The sequence below is a fragment of the Mustela putorius genome, unplaced genomic scaffold, assembly GCF_011764305.1.
Source record: "Mustela putorius furo isolate JIRA1106 unplaced genomic scaffold, ASM1176430v1.1 tig00000450_pilon_pilon_pilon, whole genome shotgun sequence".
NCBI classification, from domain to species: domain Eukaryota; kingdom Metazoa; phylum Chordata; class Mammalia; order Carnivora; family Mustelidae; genus Mustela; species Mustela putorius.
Window position 1 is genome coordinate 7,084,992 of NW_025421385.1, and position 24,236 is coordinate 7,109,227.

The 24,236-nt window shown below is 55.7% G+C and overlaps 1 protein-coding gene across 3 annotated transcripts in view; it reads left to right on the top strand.

Moving 5' to 3' along the window:
• AGPAT4 (1-acylglycerol-3-phosphate O-acyltransferase 4) overlaps positions 1 to 23,843 on the top strand; it is a 116,952-nt gene extending 93,109 nt beyond the window's left edge. For all 3 annotated transcript variants that reach the window (XM_004770838.3, XM_004770837.3, XM_004770840.3), the window contains exons 4-9: positions 11,530 to 11,691; positions 12,163 to 12,316; positions 15,607 to 15,709; positions 17,089 to 17,164; positions 21,787 to 21,985; positions 23,256 to 23,843. In XM_004770838.3, coding sequence (XP_004770895.1) covers positions 11,530 to 11,691; positions 12,163 to 12,316; positions 15,607 to 15,709; positions 17,089 to 17,164; positions 21,787 to 21,985; positions 23,256 to 23,350 — 789 coding nt within the window. In that variant the 3' untranslated portion in view covers positions 23,351 to 23,843. The remainder of the gene's footprint in view (positions 1 to 11,529; positions 11,692 to 12,162; positions 12,317 to 15,606; positions 15,710 to 17,088; positions 17,165 to 21,786; positions 21,986 to 23,255) is intronic.
• Positions 23,844 to 24,236: the final 393 nt, after the last annotated feature.

Genomic DNA, 24,236 nt, shown 5'->3' on the forward strand with positions numbered 1-24,236 from the left:
TGGTTAGCGGGACAGCCATTCCGCCAACAGCACAGAGACGGTTCCCTTCTGTGATTCCGTAAGTGAACACCACAGTCACCGGGCTGCCTTTCTTACTATTGAAAACTGAGCAGCCAGGTTTGCCGGTGGAGGGGTGTGAGCACTGTCATCTGAGACTGTTCTAGAAGTTTGGAGGTTTAGGAGAGCACCAGGCTGTGAGGTAGACAGGTTGAAGCCTCAGATGGGGGTGACAGGTGTTCCCCTGGGGAACCCTACCCCGTGGGGCTTCTGGTTTTCTGGATTCTTGCTAATGTGCTTCCTGGAGCCCCGGAGTCCCCGCCAGGACTGGAGGGAGGGTCTAGACAGGGGCAGGAGGCAGCCACCTTCCCCTTTCTGCCAAGCTCCGTGCACCAGGCCGAGCGGTAGCTACACGTTCTGAGGACACTCCACGCTGGCCAAGGAGAGGCTGCCCGGACGGGATCAGGGAGTCAACAGTGACCTCTTTCAGGGTCAGGGGCTGGGCCAAGTCAGGGGAAAGCTGCCAGACCCTCCTCCCAGGGGAATGCCCTGTCCCCGTGGCAGGGAACAGTGTCCATGCCTGCACGCTGCTGAAGCAGCTGCGGTCCAGCGACAGGCCATGATGCCGGGTGAGCTGCTCTGGCCCTTTCTAAGGTGGCCCGTTGATTCCGCCACTCTTAGGAGGACACGAAACAGCAGCTTGTTGTAGTCGTCGTTCAGCGGTACCCTTGGTCTTAAATCACCTTCTAAGAAAAGGCGCCTGATTGATCCCTTTTTAAAAATAGTGCGTGACATTGCGATCTTTCTGGACTCTGGGGAGCTAGCTTCTCAGGGGAGAAGGTTCCTCACGGGGCAGTTTCTGCCCACACACCTAACAGGCCAAGAGGAAGTAAGTTTAAATTGAAACAAGTGAAATTTTGCCAAAATTCTTGAGAATGGGGTAATATGAAATTGCTTTTAAGGGGAAAAATGATAGGATTTTCTTAAAAAGGAGAAAAAGGTCTTTAGAAATTTTATAAGCATCTGAGGCGCCACACGGTCATTCCCAGAGGCCCCGGTTCTCCTCGGGACTGGCTTTCCTGGCCCGGGCGCCAAAGGCTCTGGCTGTGAGCTTCACAGAACACGCCGACTCTTTCCTCCCTGGGGAGGAGCATGGCCTGCGGACAGTTGAAAGTCCGTTTCTCACAAACTGTGGTGTGCGGTGCTGAGCCTTGGGGTTTCCGAAGCTTCTAGTGTGTCGGTGTACCGCGGTAGATGAAACACATCCGCGTCACTTCACTGCGGTTGCGGCTTACAGTAGGCTCCCCACGATCGCGTTTGTGGGGTCCTCCAGCGGCACCTTTCCCCGGTGGGCGCTTGGCACACAGCGGCCCCTACGGTCAGTGGTCACCAGCGGGTGAAGGCGGTGCGACCCGGAGGTCGACCTGGAGGCCCCTTGCAATATTTCTCTTCAGATCGTTCAAGAGGTCGGATATGTCATATCTATGGCAGCGTGACAAGCCACCAAATAGAGCCGCCGTAGGCAGTGGGTCTTACCGCAGGTTGTGTGGTCTGGGATTCAGGCGCAGCTCCGCGGCGGGTCCTGGCAAGGGGCCCTCCTGAGGTCACCCTCGAGCTGCCGGCCAGGGTGGTGGTCTCCTCAGAAGGCTCACCGGGCCGGCCACCTACCTCCACACCCATCCCTGTGTTTGTTGCCAGGGATGTGTGTGTGTGTGTGTGTGTGTGTGCGCGTGTGTGTGTATGTGTGTGTGTTTTCTGTAGAAAACACTGCGAGGCACTGTAAGATACAAAGATGGGTGTGAAAATACAGTCCTTGCCTTCAGTGACTTTCTAATATCCGAGGAGAAGTGAAGAAGAGACATGAGCGCCTGTCACAGGACACGGGGTTGGAGGGAGCAATGACATTGGGTTGACTCTGCTCACTTGGGGCGACACCAGCATACTTAACCACAGACCAGTCGGCCCTATGGCACCATTCTGGGGGCCCCTGTCATTCCCGGGGCCCCCGTCATTCCCAGTGCCCCCCTCTTTGTTAGGTGAGGAGGGCCTGGAGGGCTGCGGGACGAGCTGGGGTCACTGGGGTAAAGGTGGAAGATGGGGGGCAAGTTTTGGTGTCGGGGGCAGCTCTGTTTACCAAACTGTGGGGAGGAAGTTCGATAGTCTCACAACTGGTGTCCTGTTCTGGTGCTTAGGAGCCCATGGACTTTTGGCCGCCAGGGACACAGGAAACTTCCAGAAGGTGATAACATTGGAACAAGTCCTTGAGGGCATGCTATTAGAATCAGTGGAAGACTGACGTGAAGGGTTGATTACGAGGCAGCGGACGGAGGTGGGGAGACCGTGGGTGGCACGGCCCGTCCTGAGCAAGCAGGCGGGCGCCATGTTCCTGGGCCGCACGGACGGGCTCCTCGCTCTGGGCCCGGCCAAGCATGCACGTCAGCGGTCCCGCTCACTTCACTGGCCCCCGCGCGAGGTCCCTGTGGGCTGGTTTCAGACTTACTGAGGGGTGTGGGCTGCTGCTGTTTTGCCGAACTCTCCTGGCTTCTCGGTAAAATGACCTGCAGATACCCTCACAGCCCAGAAAAGCTCCCAGGAGCTGAAACTAGAACAGAACCCCAGCCGCTGGGGTTCTGAGTTAATTTTGCCAAGACGCTTCCGGTCCTTGACGTTAAATATGATGCTTTCTGTGAAAGGTGACGTATTTCCAAAAACCAGCATTTCTTCAGGTTTGATTGTGGAAGGATCGCTTTTCTCCCTAAAGGTTTTTCGCAGGAAAAATGTCAATGCAGAATTGTTTAGAAAGGCTACACGAATGTGATTTCCTGTAAACCTCTGCCAGTTTTAACATCCTCCAAACAGTGGGTTTCCTTGGTCTTGTTTTCGAACACGTAAAACTTAGCAGAAAAGCAGACAGTCTGAAAGATGAAACTGTGCGTTCCGGCTCAGATATTGAAAGCAATTCTTTCGTTTCCCCTCTGCTTACTCCAGAACAATTCTCTCCTGAGGGTGGCAGGGGAGGGAGAGATGTGTAGGCAAAAAACTGTGCACAATGTCTTAGCGTCCCACAGATGTGGACTTGAACCCTGGCTCCTGCATTGTGTGACCTTGGGGAGGTTATCTGACTTTTCTGAACCTCAGTTAATAATTCCCATTGCGCTGTTGTAAGGGCTTCGTGAATAGACAGGGCTCACTGCATATATGTACTTGTTTAATGAATATGATCCTAGCTCAGGTGCCTTGCACAAGTAGGTGTGCAATAGTGCTTAGTTTGCTTGACCTCATGAGCTCCCCTTCCCTGAGTCCTTTCTTGCAGTGAAAAAGAGGACAAAGTGCGGAAGACCGAAGAGAGAGCAAATGTTTTACGAAACGGGATTTAACCATTTCCCCGCAGCTAGATGCCCGCGCGGCTGACATCCAACATCCTTATGCAAAGCAAAGTGAGCTTACACTGTTCTGTCGCCGGTCCTTCACGCGTGTGTCAAGTTCCTGTTGGCTACAGAGAGATGGGAAGTTTTTAGATGTGGAGAAGTGTTTTTCCTTTTTAAAGATTTTATTTACTTATTTGAGAGAGAGAGAGACCCAGCATGGGGAGTGGGAGGGGCAGAGGCAGAGGGAGAAGCAGACTCCCCGCCGGGCAGGGAGCCCTGATGTGGGGCTCGATCCCATCACCCTGGGCTCACAACCGGAGCAGAAGGCGGATGCTTAATGAACTGAGCCCCCAGGCACCCCTAGATGTGGGGAAATGTCTTGTGTTTTCTTTTCCATCACATACACCTGCGGCTCTGGTTACTCGGCTCCGTTACGGTGGGTTTGCCTCACCCTCGATGCCAGGACCCTATGAGTGCGTGGAAACCTGGTCCCCACCCCACCCTCCGTGGCTTAACCAGCAGCATCTGTATTGCACTCGGGCACCACCCACTACACTGAGAGTGGGCGGGGACGCCACTGTGGGCCGCCAAGTAGTCGCCCACCAGGTGTGCCGGGACCTGGCGTGAGGCCGATAAGGAAGCCGAGAGAAGGGTGAGGGCGTGAGACGCCTTACAGACCCGGCAGCCGGGTGCAGCACCGGCCGAGGAAAGGGGTCAGTAGCTCCATGGAAGTACAGCGGCGTCCTGAGTTCGTAACCGAACAGATCCCTGGAGATGCTGGTGTGCGCTCTAGTTTTAAAGTGTAGTGCTGAGTTAGACACACCAAGGTGTTTTTAATTTTTTGTAAGCTTTTATTTATTTATTTGAGAGAGCGCGTGTGCAAGAAGGAGCAGTGGGAAAGGAACCATCAGACTCCCTCCCAGTGTGGGGCTCCGTCCCAGGACCGTGAGTTCCCAGCCGGAGCTGGAATCCGGAGCTGGACGCTTAGCTGACGAAGCCGCCCAGGCGCCCTGGTCTTTTTCACGAAGCAGGATCTTCTGGCAATGTCTTTAACAAACCAGGGTTGGATTACACCAACGGATTGTAAATCCAGACTTGCTTAAAGCAGCAATAGCATCGGGTTTCCTCCCTACTCTCCTGCAGGCTGCAGCCGACCTTCAGAGCCTGGAACCAGCTCTGACTCCGCAGGGTCCCCAGTAACTGCTCCCTCTTTGTCACAGCCCATCTGCTAACATGCCCAGGCCGCTCCCACTTCCCTGTCTCCCTGGGCTTCCTTCCACTGCTTAGCAAACACCCGCTGGCCACAAGGTGCTGGCAGTAGCTCTGTTACCTTCTGCTCTGGCAGGGCCCTGGTCTCCCAGCCCCGCCCCTGGTCTCCCAGCCCCGCCCCTGGAATGCCTTCTGCTCTGTCTCTCCCTCTGCCCAGGCCTAAGGTCACCCCGGGAAGGACTCAGGCTGGCCATTCGGACAGAAGCTGGGAAGGGGACTCCAGGATCTGTGCTCAGGAAGGGGGAAGTGGACATTGCCTCTTTTCTCATCTGTTTTATCAGGAGCTCTGACCGTGCTGAGCAGAGTCAAGTGTGACAAGTTCCCAATGTTTAAGAGTTTCCTTTGTCCCCAGATGCCCTTTCCCCACTCCAGATCTGCACACCAGGCAAATTAAGAGGCGTTTGGGTTTGGTCAGGGGATGGAGACTTGGGTGGGGGAAGTGGCGATCAGGGCCGGGGAGCTGGGAGGGCTCTGCTCCACCTCCATAAATGGTCCACGTGCGTTCCCAGGCGGAGAGAGATGAATCCTCCGAGAGTGGTTTTGTTTCATGCTTGTCTTAAGCATTTCCCCTGTGGCCGTGACTAATTGTGGCACCGCGCTCGTTTTGTTTTCTGATACTCTGGAGGTTTTTCTGGGAGCATAAGGTCCCCAGCATTTTCTTTTTTGGCATCAGAGAAGGGAGACAGACAGTGAGAGAGTGACGCAAGCAGAATTAGGCCACCTGTATGTTACTCTCGTGGGCACAGATGGCGTGCGCACACACGCGTGCACACATGGCTCGTGATTCTGAGCTCCATCTTACCCCTGCCTTTTACTGTGGTGAGGGACTCCACTTCAGAGACACACTCCGGCCCCGTCTTTTCCAGACTTGGACCCACCTCCTTGGCCACAGACCATGTCTGTTCAACAGCTTACAGGTTTCAGGGGCAGAAGTAACACGGCATTGGTAGCTTTCTGTTTCTCTCCTCCCGCTAGACGTTGAGCGTCCCAAGGCCATGAATATTCACCTTCATCGTGGCGTCCCCACCCGAACCAGGGCCTGGCACAAAGGAGGTATTTAACAGACACTTGTTGCACGGGCAGAACAGTTTTGAGGTTAAAGTTCACATGTCACACATCAAAAAAGAGGCTGAACTGTTGGCTGACTGGCTAGTCCTCTGCACTGATGGGGCCCAGCTCATGGGGGAGAAAAATTCAAAGGGTAAAATGTGGATGTTTTAATCTGCTTTCCAAGTGCCATGAAAAGACCCCATGCAGGCATTTTATATTTAGTAGAAATCAATGATCTTGGGTGAATCCAAATGACGCACTGTGACCGTACCGATAAACCTTCAGGAATGGCCATGTGTTCGGAAGCCAGAAGGAGGTATTTGTGCCAGCAGCATGTTGACCAGGGACCATCCTACTGGTGAATGTTAGTCCCTAACTGTGTTTTCTGCCGGCACCTCCGGAGCGGTCAGAGGAGGCGGGAGCATCACAGAAAGGTGGCTGCGCAGGATGCCCTACCAGCTCCAACCGTCCTACGAACTCAGCTTTAACGCTAAACATTTTCATCTTAGTAGCTGGCAGGGGGCCTATTAGAGAAAAACCTTAACTAGAAAGTCCCAGTTCTGCTCATTTTTCATCACGGAGGCTGTGAAGCGGACACAAGTGAGGCGAGAGCCACATCATCTCAGGGTCGGAATTACTGGATCTCAATGCATCTTCAGAACAGTTCTTTCTAGCACCACGTGGTCTCTGCACAGGGGTTGACCAGTTGGCTGGAGGCGTTGAAGAGGTTCATGGGGTGTCAGAGGGGTCACAGGGTGTGCTGTTTCCCTGAGCAACTGGGTGGTCCCAACTGCACTTATGGGCTGCTCAGCTAGATTGACTGGGCAGCTGTGTAAGACTGCTCTCCCCCTCTCTCTCTCACACACACACACCCTCTCTCTCTCACACACATACTCACTCTCACACACACAGTGTCTCTATACACACGCAGTCTCTCTACACACATGGTCTTTCTACACACACAGTCTCACACATACACACTCCCCCCCACACACTATCTCACACACACTCTCACATAGTCTCTCTCCACACACACAATCTCTTTCACACATACTCTCTCACACACGCCCTCTCCACAGTCTCTCACACACACATACTCTCCCTCACACACACACTCTCTCACATAAACACTCACACATGCTCTACAAACACATAGTCTCTCTCTCACACACCTACTTGTACACACTCTCTCCCACATACTCTCTCGCACAGTCTCTCTCTCACACACACTCACTCACTCTCACAATCTCTCTCATACACACACCCCTCTCACCCACACATACTCGTTCTCTCACACAATCTCTCATACACACCTACTCCCTCTCTCACAAACACCACCACACACACACACACACACACACACACACACTAATGTGAATCATGTCAGTGATGCCCTTCAACTACCAGAAATGGCCAAGCTCTTGCTGTTGTGGGTTCCTCATAGGAAGTTGTATTTCCTATGAAAATTTTTTATTTTCCAGACGTGCTAATGTCTAGATGGGCTTGTGGTAAATCAAATTCTCTCAGATCTACCCTCCGAATAAATCCAGAATTTGCATTTTGGGTCTGTGGGACTAATGAAAACAAATCTTCCCAGTAAATCCTCTCAGATCTACCCTCAAAATAAATCCAGAATAAATGAAACTGATAATTGTTTTTATACATTATTTCCTGAAGGCATTACCGTCCACACATAGAAACCTTTGCTTAGCCTGGGATGGTCATGCTATCGATGGCATATTTTCTGGAGGAATGTAAGCATATTGGAGTAGTAAGTTTCTAGTCTCTTGGTCTTAAATGAGGGAACCCCTGTGACTCTCTCAGCACACCGCTATCAGGGAGTGCTGGAATTCCTGCAGATTGCTACCATATGCTAAAGCATAGGTTAGGAAATGGGTTGAATTGAGAAGGACGTTTAGCCTCTGTTCTTACTCTGTGATGGTAATAACAGCTATACATCGAACACCTGTTGTCAGGTCCTCAACTCAACACCTTTGTATACGTTTCCATATGTTATTAAATCTTCAAGCAACACTTTGAGGTAAGTATTCCTTTCCTCATAATACAGCTGTGGAAAATTGAGGCCCAAGAAGGTTAAGTCTCTGGACCAAAGTCACACAGCTGGGCCATGGTAGAGCCTGATCAAAGTAAGGACTGATTCCAAAGCTTTCCAAATCCTGTTATCCCTGCTGAGGGAAGGCGATCAAAGAAATGACCTTTGATTTGAAAGGCAAAAGTTTCTACCTTAATATTTTAAAACATATCTTAAAACAAATAACCATAGTTGACATCAAGGGTTAGGCCTAATGAGAACATCCCAAACTTTAAGGTTGAAAGATGTATTAATTCAACATAGAAACAGAAATATCTCCTCTGTTCCTTTTGATCTTCATCGAATGGGCTATTTTGATCTAGTCTCACTTATGTTCCAGAAGCAAATGGTTGAAATGTGCTGATGTCAACCACTTCTTAAAAGGGGGCATTGTTAGAGGAGCACTGCAAAACATTTTGATGATAAAAAACAGGAAAATCTAATAAAACAACAACAACAAAATCCCTTCTGATTTGACTGCTCACCTATAGCTACTGTTATTTTCCTGTAGTCATAATCAGACTCTAGACTGAGCTTTGATTCCAGACCTTTTAAAAATTTAGTATTATATAATAAGCATTTTCCCCAGTGATTAAATATTCATTGGAAATAAATTTTAGTGGCTCTAAATCAAAGGTTAACAAACTTTGTAACCAGTAGGGTAGTGAATATTTTCGGCTTGGTGGGCCATATTGCCTCTGTCACAACTGTTCGACTCAGCTGTTGCGCTGTGAAAGCAGCCATGGGCAGTGGGTACGCAAGAGAGAGTGTGGTTGTGTTCCAATAAAACTTTATTTATAAAAACAGGTGGGGAAGCTGCTTTGGCTCACAGGGCACAGTAACGGCTCTGTAATATCACATACGCACTGTGCATACAGTCTGTCATTCAGACTGTACATAACTCAGTGAGCTCTTCTACTGTGGGGCGCTTAGGTGATCTGCAGCGCTCTCTCCCACACAGTTCAACAGCGATGGACATGTAGGCTCCAAGCTCATCTCTTTGGTCTACACATAGATCCCACATCACTGTCAAAGTTCCATTTCCTCTTAGCAGTGGGTTATCAAAGACTAACCGCTAAGACCCACTGGGGGCTGGTGGGATTATTCCATTAATAGGAAATACCCCCTGAGAGTGCTTTCCCCACCAGACAGCTAGGATGGACCACATGAGGCTACTCACCTTCCTAGACCCGTGGCTGCGACCTTACAGGACCTGATTTCCTTCTTGGTTATAGAACAGATCATCTTTTAGAATCCCTTCATGTCATTGCAAAGTATTTTTGGAACGAGTTCAGGAATATGTAATTTTTGTACACAGTCCTAACCAGCCAAGGAGGTAAGTTTAGTTCACTGGTGAGGATTTTCTATCTTTTTTCATCTCACAGGCCGAGAGTAGGGAGTTCATGGAAGCACGGAAGCAGAGAGCCTGAGAACATCCCCCCTGACAAGAGGAGCGGGGCGAGGGAAGGCCTCCGGGGCCTCCCACGACCTGAAACCTGGCAGTGGACACACGCTGATCGGCTTTTAAATGCTCCTCTGGGCAGACTGGGGATTCCCAAGGCAGTTTGGTTTTGTGCTCTGAGTGACAGGCACTTCCTTCTCATTTATAGCGCAAGAAAGCACCGGTCAGGATAATTAGTTCATGCTTTTAGGATTTAAAGTAACTGCATGTTGAGAAGGAAAAAGCCGACTGTAGGAGAGATTTTTACCCGTGAAGTGACTGATCTCTGTCACAGGCCCTCATTCGCTCAAGGTGTGCAGAAACCCCATGGTTTGGCCATGAAGCCATTCGACCCATCGCCGGGCTGTAGCCAGACGCATCCTGGGTTGGCGCAGCAGCTCCAATGGCCTCGGCATTTCTAGCCTGTTATCCCAGGGTCAACATGTGATGTCAAAGCAGTGACACACTCTGCCACCATGTTCATGACAGAAAAAATGGCCAGGCCTCCTGGCCTTCTCTCTTTCTGTCACGGAGCAAAGTCTTCCCAGAAGCCCCAGAACACCTGCACCGTAGCAGAGCCCTGAGCCACCTCAGGAGCACTGGGTCAGAGGCCCACACTCAGCTAAGGGGCCCCAGGGACACCAGGCTGAGGTGACGTCCCTCATGGTCACACCCACAGCCTGAACATGTTGCCTTTGGAATAGAACTGAGGCTGTAAACGAAAGAGGAGGGGACAGTGGCTGTGGGGTAGGCGGCTCTGCGTGTCTGGCCCCGCGCTTTGGTGGGCGGAACGTTTCTCACGGACTGTGCCCTGCGGCAGGCCTCGTGGCCTAAAGTCTCTGCTTCCCCAGCTGTTGGCTCTGTAGTTCCGGGCAAGTTACTCAATGTCTCTGAGCTTCGGTTTGATTTTCTATAAAATGGGGGGAGGGAGGATGTCTATGCCTTTGGATATCAAATGGAATAGGATTTATATACATGCATCGCCCGTGCCTGGCACACAGGAAGCCCTCCCCGCACCGGTACCGCCAGCGAGTTCTCGGACCCGCGGGGGCAGGCCCCGGCTTTGACGGCTTGGTTCTCTTCGAGAGAGGACTTGCATGTTGGGTCTGTGGGACTAACAAAAACAAAACCCATCCAGACTCGGAGACACTAACTGAAAGCTGTCTTTCCCGCGCGGGGGAAGAGGTTTACTGTTGGGTTTGTAACGTAGAGGGAGCGAGTAGCTGTTCATGGCTTCCCCAGCCTGCGCAGGTGGGTGGGCGGCTATGGCCCATCGCTCTTCACCGAGCTGCAGCTGTGTCGTGATTGCGGACGTGACAGGCCTCCTAGGTTCAGGGCAAAACTAGACAGTTGTTACCAAGAGCACCGCTAAGCCTGCCTGACCATCCAGATCACTGCCTCTGTCACCTGTGCCGTCGATCAAGGACAGCCATCTCAGAGAGTATCTTGACCAATTCCAAAATTAAGGGTGAAAAATATAGAATCCAACCCACTAGATGAAAAGTGGTTTTTCTGTCTCCCCACTGCGCCCTACCCCCCGACACCCCAATCCCTGGTCTCCTCCAGGCCGGTGCAGACCGTGAAGCCTGGCCCAGCTAGGTGGCGGCCTGCGCCGAGCAGCCCCAGGGGCCAGCCTGTGGGTGGGCCAGGTCCTTGCGTCGTGAAGTCAGCCTCGGGCAGTCTCAGGTGGACGTCCCAGCCGCACTGCCAGCCTTGGAGATGAGTCAGGGTGGGCCAGGTCCTTGCGTCGTGAAGTCAGCCTCGGGCAGTCTCAGGTGGACGTCCCAGCCGCACTGCCAGCCTTGGAGATGAGTCAGGGAGGGGACAGGTGGAGACCCTCCACCATGATCTGGGGGCCTCCGCTCAACCAGGCTCCCCCATTTTGCAGCGCCACGACCCAGAGAACCCTCCAGACCCCATTCGCTAGCCTGTGAAAGGAGAATGATGTCCGCCCAGCCGGCGGGATCCAGTGTGGCCGAGGACTGAGAGCCGGATAGAGTTCGGTGTTAAAACTGCCAGACCGGCTTGGAAAATGACCCGAGCATCTCTGAGATCCTTCAGTGTCTTTCATTGTTCCCAACGCCGCCCCGATGCCTACCCCCCCCCCCAACGAAGGCCCTCTCCCCTCCCCCCTGCTGTGCAGACTTCGCACAACCTTGGCCTCTGGTTGACGGGGCAGAGGCTCCAGGGTCAGTGGCTTCTTGCTTCCCTGTGCTCTGGAACCATCCTGCTAGGCCTCTGGACAGCATGTCCGCTGCTCTTTTTCTGGTAACATCTCCATGAATCACCGTGGGCCCCCATCTCTGTTTCAGGGCTCCAAAGTCCTGGCCAAGAAGGAGCTGGCCTACGTCCCGATCATTGGCTGGATGTGGTACTTCACGGAGATGGTCTTCTGCACGCGCAAGTGGGAGCAGGACCGCAAGACCGTCTCACAGAGCTTGCTGCACCTCCGGGATTACCCCGAGAAGTATTTTGTACGTCACACCCCGAGCAGCCGCGTGCCCGGCCCCGAAGCAGTCCCGCGTGAGCAGCCGGGCGGGCCCCACACCCGTCCTGTGACCAGCCCGCCTGGCCCGCCGCACCGACCCACGCTACCCCGTCCGGCTCTTTGAACTAACGGGGGCAGAAACAGTCCTCAGAACACGCTTGTTGCACACGCACTCAGGATGCTCCTGTCACACTCACACTCAGAGGCTCTTGTCCTGCTCACACACACCCCGCTCACTCCTCTACGATCCTCCACGGTCAGCTCCTGTAGGAGGAGGCCCAGCCTCCGGGCCCCACCCCGAGGTGGGGGGCGGCCGTAGCTGCGGGGCCCAGCCCTGCTCTGGCCATAAGGGCTCCTGTGGGACCGCGTGTGACTGGGGTGGATGATGGACGGAGCGTGACCCAGGGCCGCGGCGGGGACCGAGGGCCGTGCGTGACCTTTGCGCTGTTCCTTCCAGTTCCTGATTCACTGTGAGGGCACTCGGTTCACGGAGAAGAAGCACCAGATCAGCATGCAGGTGGCCCAAGCCAAGGGGCTGCCCAGCCTCAAGTACCACCTGCTGCCTCGCACCAAAGGCTTCGCCATCACCGTGAGGAGTTTGAGAAATGTAGGTAAGGAAGATCCCAGTGTCCCCCGCCCCCTGCAGCGAGGAGCCCCAACCCCAGCACCTCGGGCAGCGCGTCCCCATGATGGTGGCCGGTAGCTAGACGGGGGTGGAGGATGGCTAGCCAGGATCCAGGCTGCTGCCTGCTCTCTGTCTCTGTCTCTGGCTCACACACTCTCCCCCCGGGCACACACCCCCCACCCAAGCACGCTGAGCAAACACTGCCCTCTACTGCTCAGCACCGGAACTGCAAGGCTGTGGTGACCTTGGGGAATCCCTGGGTCCCTCTTCACCCGGGCCCACCCCTGGGTTCAGCCTGACCCCACACCTCGTTAGCCCAGGGTTTTGGCGTCCTTTTGCTTTGTCTGGCATTTCTTGCCCATCTCTTGGCACCGGCTGCCTCCAGCTGATGAACTCTGTGACCTTACCATCTGCGCCGGCTGACCCCGAATCATCCTGGGAGAGAGTCAGAAAGCGGGCTCTTCCCTCTGGCCGCACCTGCTTTGCCCCTCCTCCTCTGACCCCGCGAGGCGAGGCCGGCAGGGCGGCGGGCCTTGGGTTGGAGGCAGCTCCGAGGTCACACGGGTGTCCCCATGTCTTCCCGCGCCCCCCCCACCCCGGGCCAGGCGCCACCTTGGCGGGAGTCCCGGGATGGTCAAGCAGCCTCTCTTTGCGCACGGTCGTCTGTCTTCGGGCCCCCAGGTCTCCTCTCCCTCTTGTGAGCCAAGGGATCGGAGTGGCGGGCGAGGGGTCTCCTGCGGCGCTGCCCCCCCGGGCGACCACGTGCAAATCCGCCTCCTCTGGGCGCCCGAGCCCGTGGCCGTGAAGCTGCTGGGTAGCAGGTCAGGTGCGCCGAGACACCCCCGCCCCGCCCTCCCGCCCGCGGTCCGCGAGCTGACCCGGCTGTCTCCTGCCCAGACATCACCCCGCTAGTCCTCCGCACCCCCGCACACCCCTCGCCAGGGCTTCGGCAATGAGGCCGCTCGCTCCCTCCGCTCGGCCTCCCAGCTGTCTGCCTGCGGAGCCCCGGATGCACCCTCTGGATTCACCCCAAAGATAGAACCTGCCCGTCACTGAGCTCCCTGTGGTCCCAGCAACCCGGGTGGAGGTCGCCTGTCGCCTGTCCCTCCTCCAGCCGCTTGCATCCTGCACCGCCCAGCAGGTCCGAGCTGGCTCCCCACTCCGCGGGCTGCAGGACCCTGGGCGCACCACCTGGAGGCTTGTAAGAGCTGCAGTGAGGGTTCAGTGAGAAAACGGGCAGAGGACCCAGCCTGAGGCCTGGCCTGTAACGGTCAGATGTGGGCTGTGGGTCGGAGCCCCCACTGAGCCTGCTCGCCTCACCTGCGCGCCCTGCAGGGGGTGCCCAGCTACTGGGTCCGGCTTTTCCCGTTGGCTTCGGGCCCTGGCTGAGCTTGGCCTGAGGCTGCAGCAGTCCAGGCAGCAGGGTAGGCTGTGTCCCCCTGCCCCGAAATAAAGAGCTGCCCTCCAAGGGCACTTCGGATTCGCCCCCAACACAAGCTCACCCCATAGGGCCTGGCGAGAGTGTACTGGCCAGATCTAATGAAGGAAACTGTTTATTTCCAGTATACAGAGGAGGAAGTTGGGGCTTGGAGAGAATTTAAGGAACTTGTTCCGAGTGGCTCGGCTAGGACACAGAGTCTGGGGCTCAGAGGCTGGGGCTCGGGCTCCCCTCCTCAAGGGCTTTGCAGGCAGGTGGATTTAGCGATGGGCTATTTTATCTCCCCTCTTGAGCTTGCCCCTCTGGCAAAGGAGGAAATTGTGCAAATCATCAGTTGCTAGGCGGTCGTCTGGGGACCCCTTGTGGCTGCGCCCAACCCGTCCTTGATTGACCAAATAGGCCCTTTCCGTAGTGTACATCAGGCTCCTGTGTAAGAGCCAGTCTGGAGGGAGGCGTTGGAAACCCACTGAACCGCATCAGCTCCATGTCCCTTTCTTACTCTCAGACCTGTGACCCCATGGCCACCTGCATACAGCCTAAGTGCCTTTTCCTATAATGCCCACAGAACGTGGTGAACACCGAGGCTGCTCTCCAGCAGCCCCACTCTGTCCGTGGAGAGTGACGCCTCCCCCACCGAGAGACAGCCAGCCTCCAGTCCCAAGAGAGGAAGGGGCTGTCGTCTGGCTTGCCGGGGGTTGGGAGCCACCCCCCAGCATTCCTGCGAGCCAGCAAGGGAGACCCCGGCCCCTCCTCAGCTAGGACGAACGAGCTGGCAGTGGGCCTCCTGCAGACCCCACCAGGGCCAGGCAGCAGGTTGAAGATAATGGATGGTGGTTTTCTGGCTGATTTTTGAATCTGGTTCTTCATATCCCCAACTAGACCAAGAGGACCCTGCTGTCACTCTCCCTCCCGCTCTGTGAATAGTAACCGCCCGTAGGCCGAGCTGTCCGTGAAGTATGGGGCTCACAATCTATTATCACGGAGGGCCAGGCCCCGGGGGACATGCAGACTCCTGCCGGCTCAGCCGCCGTGCAAGGAAGGGATCGTGTGTCCCCTTCTCCAGGGAGCCGGGCTCAGGGCGGCTGAGCGGCACGTCCAAGGGAGGGTCCCACAGGCACCAGGCTGACTTCCTAACTCGTGCTCTTCCCACTGTCCCGTCCTGTCATCCTGTGTCCACGCTGTACTTCTGTCCCCTCATGGTCATTCACACACTCCCACCCTCCACGCACTGGAGCCCGGGCCAGGCCCCGCGGCCCCGCGGTACACGCCGACGTAACTCGGGCCGCCAGGTCAGCTCACCGTTGGGCAGAGCCACTGACCTCACGTGTTCTGCTTTGCTTCTCAGCTCCGGTTCCGTGGACTGTGGTTCAAGTCCTTAAGATGTCTCCAGCGTCTTATTCTAATTTTGTAGCTATCTTACTTCTCTAGGGGGAGAAATTGCTTATAAAATGTTTATGCCACCATCCACTCAGACACATTCTCAGGTAGTAGGCTCTAGACTGGCCGGTCTCATGTCTGACTCTGTCTAAATGTCGGTACTTGTTGGAGAACTTCTAGACGGGACACCGCAGGGTTGCTTTAAGCTGTTCCGACCTCAGTAATAACTCTTTTCTCAGTTACTGAGTTACAGTGTTTTTCTGGTTACAAAAGGTGATGTGTGTTCAATGTAGGGCATTTGGACAGTATAGAAAAGCATGAAAAAGGACAGAACCCCGTCACCCCGCCGTCCTGAGATAGCCAGTTAGCACATCTCATTGTTGTTTTCCAATGTGTATCTGCGAAACAAAATTGGGTTCACACGCTATATACTGCTTTGTATTTGTTTTATTTTTTTATAGTTTCAGCTGTATATGACTGTACACTCAATTTCAGAAATAATGAAAATCCAACACTGTTGGGGGTCCTAAATGGGAAGAAATATCACGCCGATTTATATGTCAGGTAAGTTGGTTCCATTTCCTTTCCAAAACAGAGAGAGCCCATCAAAGTAATTAAATCACAAACGGCCTACAGCCCTCTTTCCAGGGAAGTCTGTTTAGTGTTTTCTTGTCTGTCATCTGTCATGAAGTGAACTTCACAGACTGTATTTATATTAGGAGCTCAAGACACACAGCGCTCATGTCAGTAATCAGGGAAGCCTCTAATTTCTGATTCCCTCAGACCAATTCATACTCATCACAGAGCTCAGGTTGGACAGACTGAAGACAGCATTTTATAGTTACTTTGAGACTGAGTATGAAGAGATGATTATACTGACCCCTCTTCTTGGAGGATGTGTCTACGATATACAGATGTACACAGACAAGAGCGTGTGTAATTTATAGGGAGGTCTAGGAACAAATGGAGAGCGTTTCAGCGCTATCTTACTTCTGTGTTACGTCCCAAGCCATTACTGAAAAGATGGTATTAGACACACCCGTTCTCTTGGCCCGTTGCATCAGCTTACAGAACGGGCCTCACCCTGGGCTTCTGCAATGCCATCGAGACGAGTGGGAAGCGATCGAAAGATGCTGCCATCCGCCAAACGCAGCGGGGACTCGAGCATAAAACCCCGCGCGACGGGGCTGAGGGACGGTACTGGTTTCCTGTGCACTAGGTTGTCTTCCCAGAAGGCTAACAAAGATGATCTGACATGGCTGCTCTTGGGGAACCAGCCAAGTGTTCTAGAACATTCTGATTATTTTTTCAAAAGACTTCACAGATACTGAAGTGCAACACAGGACGATGTCAATTCAGGGGCTGGTCGTCACCATGGGGCTGGAGAGAGGTTTCGGTGGACTGACAGCCTGGATTAAACAGCCTTCTAGCCGGAGCGGACCCGAATTCCCCCTTTTGAATAGGAAAGAAGTGTCCTAATCATGCCTGTGTCCTAAAGCTGCGATCGGCAGTTTGCCTTACTCTGCAGTTGAAGGCACTTGAGGGCAGGAAAACCAGCCTTCCCGAGGCAGGCCTTCTCCCAGAGGTAGAGGAGGCTTTGCCCCCTGAGCACTTAGACACCCGGCAGGAGCTCTACTCGGTGGCCAGCTGGGCCCCAGGTATTTGGGGGAGCCCGGAGCGTGGGAGATCTCGTACCCACAGGGCCGCCTCTCCGGTAACTTCTTCCCCAGAGCACACACAGGCATGGGGCGTGAAGAGCCAAAACCACAGCACGGGGGCCACGGAAGCCGGTGCCCTCACAGCCCGGAGGGAGGACTGTGCCGCTCCCCACGCTTCTCCTCGCAGTGCAGGTTCCCTTGCAAAGCGCTACAGGCTTTCTCGTGCTTTGCCTCAATGGCGTCTGGCACCAGTCTCCTCCCCGCTGGCTGTTCTCTGCTTTGCAGGCGGATCCCTCTAGAAGAAGTCCCAGAAGACGAGGACGAGTGTTCAGCCTGGCTCCACAAGCTCTACCAGGAGAAGGTCAGTGCAGCGAGGTTGGGGGGTGGGCAGGCTCTGCGGGATCCAAGGACCTGTTTCGTGGGTGCACCATGGGGGCCTCTGGGAGCTGGTAGTGGCGACGAGCCTTTCTCCGTCCGTGTGAGACCCCACACTCCGGTTCGTTACTGCCCTGGGGCTGACACTCTGCGTGGCAAGGGGGGAAAAGAATAGAGCAAAATGGGTTTAAGGGGGCTTCATGGCAAGAGAGGAGGGTGCAGTGGACAGAACAGGAAGCGAGGCCCCTCACAGCCCGTGTCTACGTAGGAAAAGTAGCCTCTGGTTCTTGGGGTCTGGAGGGTTCTTTTCAGGAAACGTGTATGATCCCGATGGCTGCTGGGCCTACAAGGTGGCTGCCTGTAGGGTCTCAAACGCCCCCCAACCCAGGCAAGACAGAAGGTCTCAAAACCATCCACACCGGCAAGACGGAGGCTTGCAAGACTCCGCCTCGGCTGGGCTCAGTCCCCACCTCACCTTTCCTTCCTCCGAGCAGGGCCCTATCTCCACCGGCTCCTCTCCTCGGTGGCACAGGCAGGGGCAGGGGCAGAGGGGCTCACGTGCTTATGGCTCTCACTGCTTCGTCTCAGGAAGGAGAAAAGGTCAGTGTCCAGCTAGTGAGGAAGGCGTTTTATGACTGCATCTCTGCCCACAGAGACTTATTTCTGATTCATCCTATGTTTTGAGGCCAAACCGGCCTCGAATCGAGCACGTTGAGTGGGATGCAGATTTCCTGTTGCCGAATTCCATCGGTACGGACGAAGGGGTGTGCCTCTCCCCACTCCCCTAGAGAAGATCGTCACTAGAGCTCTACGGGCGTCTGCTCCAGTCGGAGAAGCATTTTAATCCTTCCTTTGAGAACGTGTCTTGGCCCCAGAGACTTCCAGATGACCCCCCATCGGACGAAGTAGAGACTTCTCAGAACTGTGCTCGGTTTGGGGGATCAAGATCCTGACACTCTCGCAGCAGGAAGTGGCTCCCGTGCTCCCAAGGAGGCGATTTTCCAATGGTTCCTGTAAAAGCCCATTCGAATAACTGGCCATCGGGGGGCCTTTTCAGGATGGATTGCAGGATAGGCAGGGACTGGCATCCAGGCTCCTCTTTCAACGAGTACACAGGGACCGCCCGTCTGTCACCGAGCGGGGACCATGGAGGTCCCTCAGCCTCACAGGTTCACCCCGTCGGTCTGAGGAGGCCTAGAAATGCGTATTCCTAGGAGGCCGCCTCTGACCCATGGCCTGCAGGCTTGGAAATGCACGGCAGCTGCTTTTAAACCAGGTTCCCAGTTAGGAAGCTTCTGTGCTGCTGCAGGCCTGGGCCTGGAGGAAACACGCGAACGATATATATTTTCTCTGGTTTCACGCACGAGGCGGCATTTTCTCTTGTGCTGTTCTCTGGTTTAATCGTCTGGGCGGCATACGACACGTCGCACTATTAGCAAGCAGAAAATTGCACTAAGGCCTCAGAAAGCAAAGGCTGCATAAAGAAGCCCACGAACAAATCTGACAAACGCGGGCCTCAAACCTAGCAAAGCAAACCAAAGCAGGTTCTTCTCCGTGGGCCCGTTCTCTGCTGGGTTCAGGCGGGAGAGTGTGACCGTCGTGTGACCTGAACCACTCGGGCGTTCAGTGAAGAGGCACTTCTTCCTGATAAAGTCTCTCCAGAGGTTTCTCTCTAAACTCTGTATGCACTAAGATGATAGGGTTCAGCTTGGAAGGGCTTCCCGAAACGACCATCTGGGGCAGAGCCCTTATGCTAGTGAGGGGGAAACTGAGGCCCAGAGAATGATGTGGTTTGCCCAGCTTGCAGCTAAAGCCAGGTGCCGGAGGACAGGCCCTGTCTCGCTTCTGAGGGCTGTGTCTGTGAGCAGACCCGGGAGGCTGACCTTTAACCCGGAGGGACCACCCCGGAGCAGCTCCCGGGACGGGGCAGCGGTGCCTCCCAGAGGAACTGTGGATAGACGGGAAGAAACTCCAGCATCCTGTCGTTCCTGGGGCAGCCCTGTCCCCTCAGGAGCCTCGATGGGTCTGGGGCTTTACGTACCGGAAATCCCAGGGCCTCACCGCGCTTGCCGAAGTGGAGTTCTGGGTAGGGCGGCGTCTTTCAGACACATGGCGTGGGAAGACAGTTCTGCCGACGTTGAGCTGGGGACTTCAAGGCACCGATTCCCCGGTGTTGCTTCCACGGACAAGTGTCAGCAAAATGCAGGAGGGGTGCTGGGCGCCCCAACAGGGACATAGCAACGTTTCATTCTGTTCAGACAGGGACATAAAAAGAGATCCACTATCGACCACGGCCATTTTGACAGTCTCAGACAGGAAGGGCATCAGCTCCGACAACCGGGCCAACGTTGAAGTAGAACAAACATAGTGTCTGGAAAAGGCACAACGTTCATGACTTGTCGGCACCCGGGATGGCTGCTGGCTGTTGGCGTGGGAAACCGTCCATGTCCTCGTGTGAATCCTTGGGGACAACGGCGGTGCCCCCATCACTTTTTCCCAGAGCCATCACGGTTACCCCATCGCGTGGTTTGAACCAAGTCTGAATTTCATCCCCGATTCAAGTTACGTACTTCCCCTCCGGCGGGCAGTCTGAAGTCTGCCGAAGGGATGGGGAATTCGCCATTAATGGTACCCACGGACAACCTGGTGAAGGAAGCAGTGGCCAGGCTGTCTTGTGGGTGTGTGGGGCCCACGGGGGCCACGGCTGGGCGCTGCTCTGTTGGGGGTGCCGCAGCCAGCAGGACATTCTTCAAGCACAAGAACGAAGGGTTTTCCAAGCTCGCGATGGCTTCCGCACAATACCGAGGGCATTTCCTTCTCAACACTCCAGAGGCCAGACGATCAGGGGCCTGAAGGGGGGCCCCCACCAGGGCTGCTGTGGTGGACGGGGCAAGGGGGCTCCCTGAAGTCCCTGTGACAAGGGCACGACCCCCAATCATGAGGGCTCCGTGCTCGCGAGAGGCCCCGCCTCCGAGCCCAGCCCACGGGAGATTAGGCTTCTGCATGGAGAATCCGGGAGTCCAAAGCGTCCCTGTCATCGAGTTATCGGGCTCCTGTGGCCCCAGCCTGGGATGAGAAAAATCACCCCGGTTCATGGCAGGGAGGTAAAAACGGGAGGCCTCGACAGAGTTAGGGCCCTCGCTCTGGGCCTCGGACAAGTCATTGTCGCTTCCCCTGAGGTTGTCTGCTTCGGCCAGAGGCTCTGGGACTCATTTTAATAATGACCCTCAGTGGAGAAAAACGTGTCTTTCTCAGTTCCTGCTGACCGGGGAAGGGGGAAGTGTGGTGCATTTTCGAGATCGCTCTCGGGTGTTAAAGGAAGTTCGGCACCTCGGGTGTAAGTTCCAGGTAGACAGAAGCTCCTTTTCCAGGAAACTCAACTGTGGGGACCGCCGGGACATCAGCAGGCTCCGACGGGGGCCCCGCGTGACCCGGAGACAGGTCTTGCTCCGCACGCACGCCGCCAGCCCCCAGGATGCTGTCAGGATATTTCAGTCCGTTGCTGTTATTTAGAAGCGGGCAGACTCCCCGTGGCTGCCAGTCGCTGGCCCTCGTGTCCACACGGTGCCCGGGGACGGGTCCCTCTGCCCCCGTTGCCTGTCGCCTGGCCCCGCAGTGTCCGTCTCTCCCACGGCCGCCAAGCAGCACCTGGGGTCTCCCGAGAGCAGCTGGACGGTGCTCAGTACATAGGCCCGGCCTTGGGGGTCCCTGGTGCACGCCGTGCCCGCCCGAGACCCCCGCAGGCTCGTCGGTCACACACACACACACACACACACACACACACTTGGGGACCGATGGTGCCCTCATCCGTGGGCTTAGCTGTGGCCACTGGCGGTCCAGGTGTCAGGTCACGGGCAGCCTCGGGGCGCCGAGACCCCTCCCCTCACTCCTCCATCGCATCGTTGGGAAGGGGGCCACGTTCACACGCCCTCGGTCACAGTATTTTGTTAGCTCCGCCGTGTCCGTGCTCGGCTCTTGCCGCACCTCATCGAGGAATGAAACCTCGCACGTAGTCATCGCAGGCGCGGGTGTCCCCGGAGCCCACCGCCAAGGGGGCTCCTGTATTCCGCCTCAGGTCGGGCAGCAGAGGAGACGGGACGGGGGTCTCGGCACTACTGCACAGAGCCGCTGGGCAGGCCGTGCTGTCGTGGCTTAGGTGCAAGAGGTGAGCCCGTGGCTCCGCCCGAGGCTCCGGGTTCTAGCGTGTTCTGTGGGCGTTCACTGAAGGCAGACTCCGTGTCTCCGTTCGTTCTCCACCGGCCGTTGCGGGCAGCAGGCAGTACTGCATCTGGGCCACCAGAGCTGGGCCTCAGAGGCCGGCCACCCAACTGGAGGCAGGGGAGCACCGAGCAGCAGACCAGGATGGAACTGGGCTGGCCTGGCACCGAAGCTCAAGCTGCCACGCCAGGGCTAGTGACAGGGCCGTGTCACTGTGGGGAGGGGACTGCCAAGTTCGGTATTGGGAAGGCTCATCAGGCGCCTGTGATGGAGCCCCTGGTTCTGCTCAGCTCACATGGCCTCCCCCCGCCCCGGTGCCTCGGGAAGGGCCTGCACGAACGCGGGGTCATGCATGAGCAAAGTGCCTCAGGGTGGCCTCTCTGTCCGCAGGATGCCTTCCAGGAGGAGTACTACAGGACGGGCACCTTCCCGGAGACAGCCATGGTGCCCCCCCGGCGGCCCTGGACGCTCGTCAACTGGTTGTTCTGGGCCTCCCTCCTGCTCTACCCTTTCTTCCGGTTTCTCATCAACATGATCAGCAGCGGGTCTTCCCTCACCCTGGCCAGCTTCGTCCTCGTCTTCTTTGTGGGTGCGTAAAGAGCAGGAGACCCGCGCCAGCCATGCTGCCGAAAGGAGCATCTGATGGGGGGGGTTACAGCTGGAGGCAGAACGGGGGGGGGTAAACTCACCCTAGCTGTCTCAGCCCCTCAGAACAGGAGGGACAGCCTGCAGATGCACCGGGAAAACTAGCTTGCAGGCCTCACGGTCAAACACACGCAGAGCCCCTCCCCGAACGCGAGCTCTGCGGACAGCACTGCTCACGGTCCTCATTCCTTCCTCCTCCCCAGGAAAACCTTCCTGGAGCCCAGCAGCAACAGGCAAAGGGCCCTGGCCATTCAGAGCAGGTGCCGGCCCCTCTGGGGAAGAGCGTGTGCTTCTAGAAGTTGGCTGCCACACGCAACAACATCAAATAGAGCGGCCTGGGAGCACTTTTGCGTGAACCCATACTGGCTTCATTGGCCAGGGGTCTCAGACTGCTCTGATTTCTTCATGGCCCCAGGGTTCCCTGCACGCTGTCGCTGGTCTTTGAGGTGCGGCAGCCAGAGGCAAACGTGGTAGGACCCCCTGGGAGAAGCAGCCCATTCCACTGCCAGCCCCGCTGGAATGGCCCCATCTCAGCCATGTACGCCTGAAGAATGTGTGATGCGTGCTTGGTGCCGGGCTCCTCAGGGGGCTCAGATGTACTCCCTGCACTGAAGGAGCTCACCAAGTCTGCCGTCTCTGACTGCAGCATGTGACCGTGGCCCTGCTGTCCAGCTTCGCTGGGCACTCAGGACTCAGGAGGGTCTTTCGTGCTCTGTGTTTGGGCTGATCGCACCTGAAGGCAGGGGTCTTTCCCCATTCACTGCTCTGATTCTTATCCCGAGAGCAGAGCCGAGCACTAAGGAGACATCCGGGCTCTTGCGCTCTCCATGCTCCTGGTCAGTTACTCAGCTTCACTGCAGGGTGTTTTGTAAGTTCCTGCCCTGCATTCGCAAAAGAATCCTTTGTCTTGGAGGCCATCATGGCAGAGGAATTCAGTAAGCTTTGATGCCCTGGAGGCTTAGCATCCTTGATGTGTGGAGAGATTAACCCACTAGCAGAACAGCCTCACTCTGTTTTAATGTCACGTAGTCCGACACCCGTGCTCCAGAACTACAGTGGGATCATGCAGGGCCCCAAATTAGCCGGCAAGATCTCGGCTGCTGCTTGGGGTCTGCAGACAGCTGGCATCTCAGCATTCTTCCCGCAGATCACTCTGGGGTCCCCCGTGGGCTCCTCCTAACCTCTGTGCTTCCCATTTCTTCCCATTTCCGCAGCTTCTGTGGGGGTTCGATGGATGATTGGTGTGACCGAAATCGACAAGGGCTCTGCCTACGGCAACATCGACAGCAAGCAGAAACGGAGCGACTGACCCCAGACACATTAGCGCCCGGAGGGGCCCTTGGGGACTGGTGGATGCTGCCAGCCATCCTTAGTGGGACCTGGGGACGAAGCGGGGTGAGCCCCTGCTGGGAAGGCAGGGCGTTTTGTCTCAATGCCAGATGGGGAGGAAGATGTTCTTAAATCTTTTGTCCCCCCATAATGCTTTAGTGGGTTTTGATTTTCTTTTCGTGTGAGAGTGTGTGTGTGTGTGTGTGTGTGTGTGTGTGAGTGTACATGAGTGAGTGTAAGGGAGAGGATACATATAAGTGAGAATGGTGTGCGGCTGAGTGTGAGCCTTATTCTATCATCATTCAGAGGGGATGTGAGGCACAGGGGGAGGGCAGGGACTGGGAACGGAGGGTTCTCCTTCATTCTTCGGTGCTGAGTTTTCTGTACTGGATTGCAAAAAAGTAAAAGGCGCTTTAGGTAAGATGACTAAATTATGCCTCCAAAAAACCATTAAAGTGTTTGGCTCCCTGTGCTATGTGTTTCCACAGACTGCTCTGTGCCCACACTCCACGCTCTGCCGTGGTTCTGGGGTTCCAGATGGCCATGACCCAACAGCACTGCCTGGGGGGTAGCGGGACGGACTCAGCACGCAGGGGGCAGCTGGAGGGGCCCTCCTGGCCGCCGACACAGGTGCAGGCACCGGGCGGGGAGGTGGTTAAAGGGGACGGCCGGTGCTGGGGGACGAGCTCAGACATCTGGGGGACACAGTGAGAAGCCATAAGGCAGCGCTGGGTTTTCCGATCTGCCTTCAACGGAGTCTCTCTGGCCCAATTCTGAAGAAGCTGAGCGGAAAAACAGAGCAAGGGCCTCTGGCAGCCATTTGAGAAATGACTTCACGTGCACAGCTCATCTCAATCAGCAGGCAG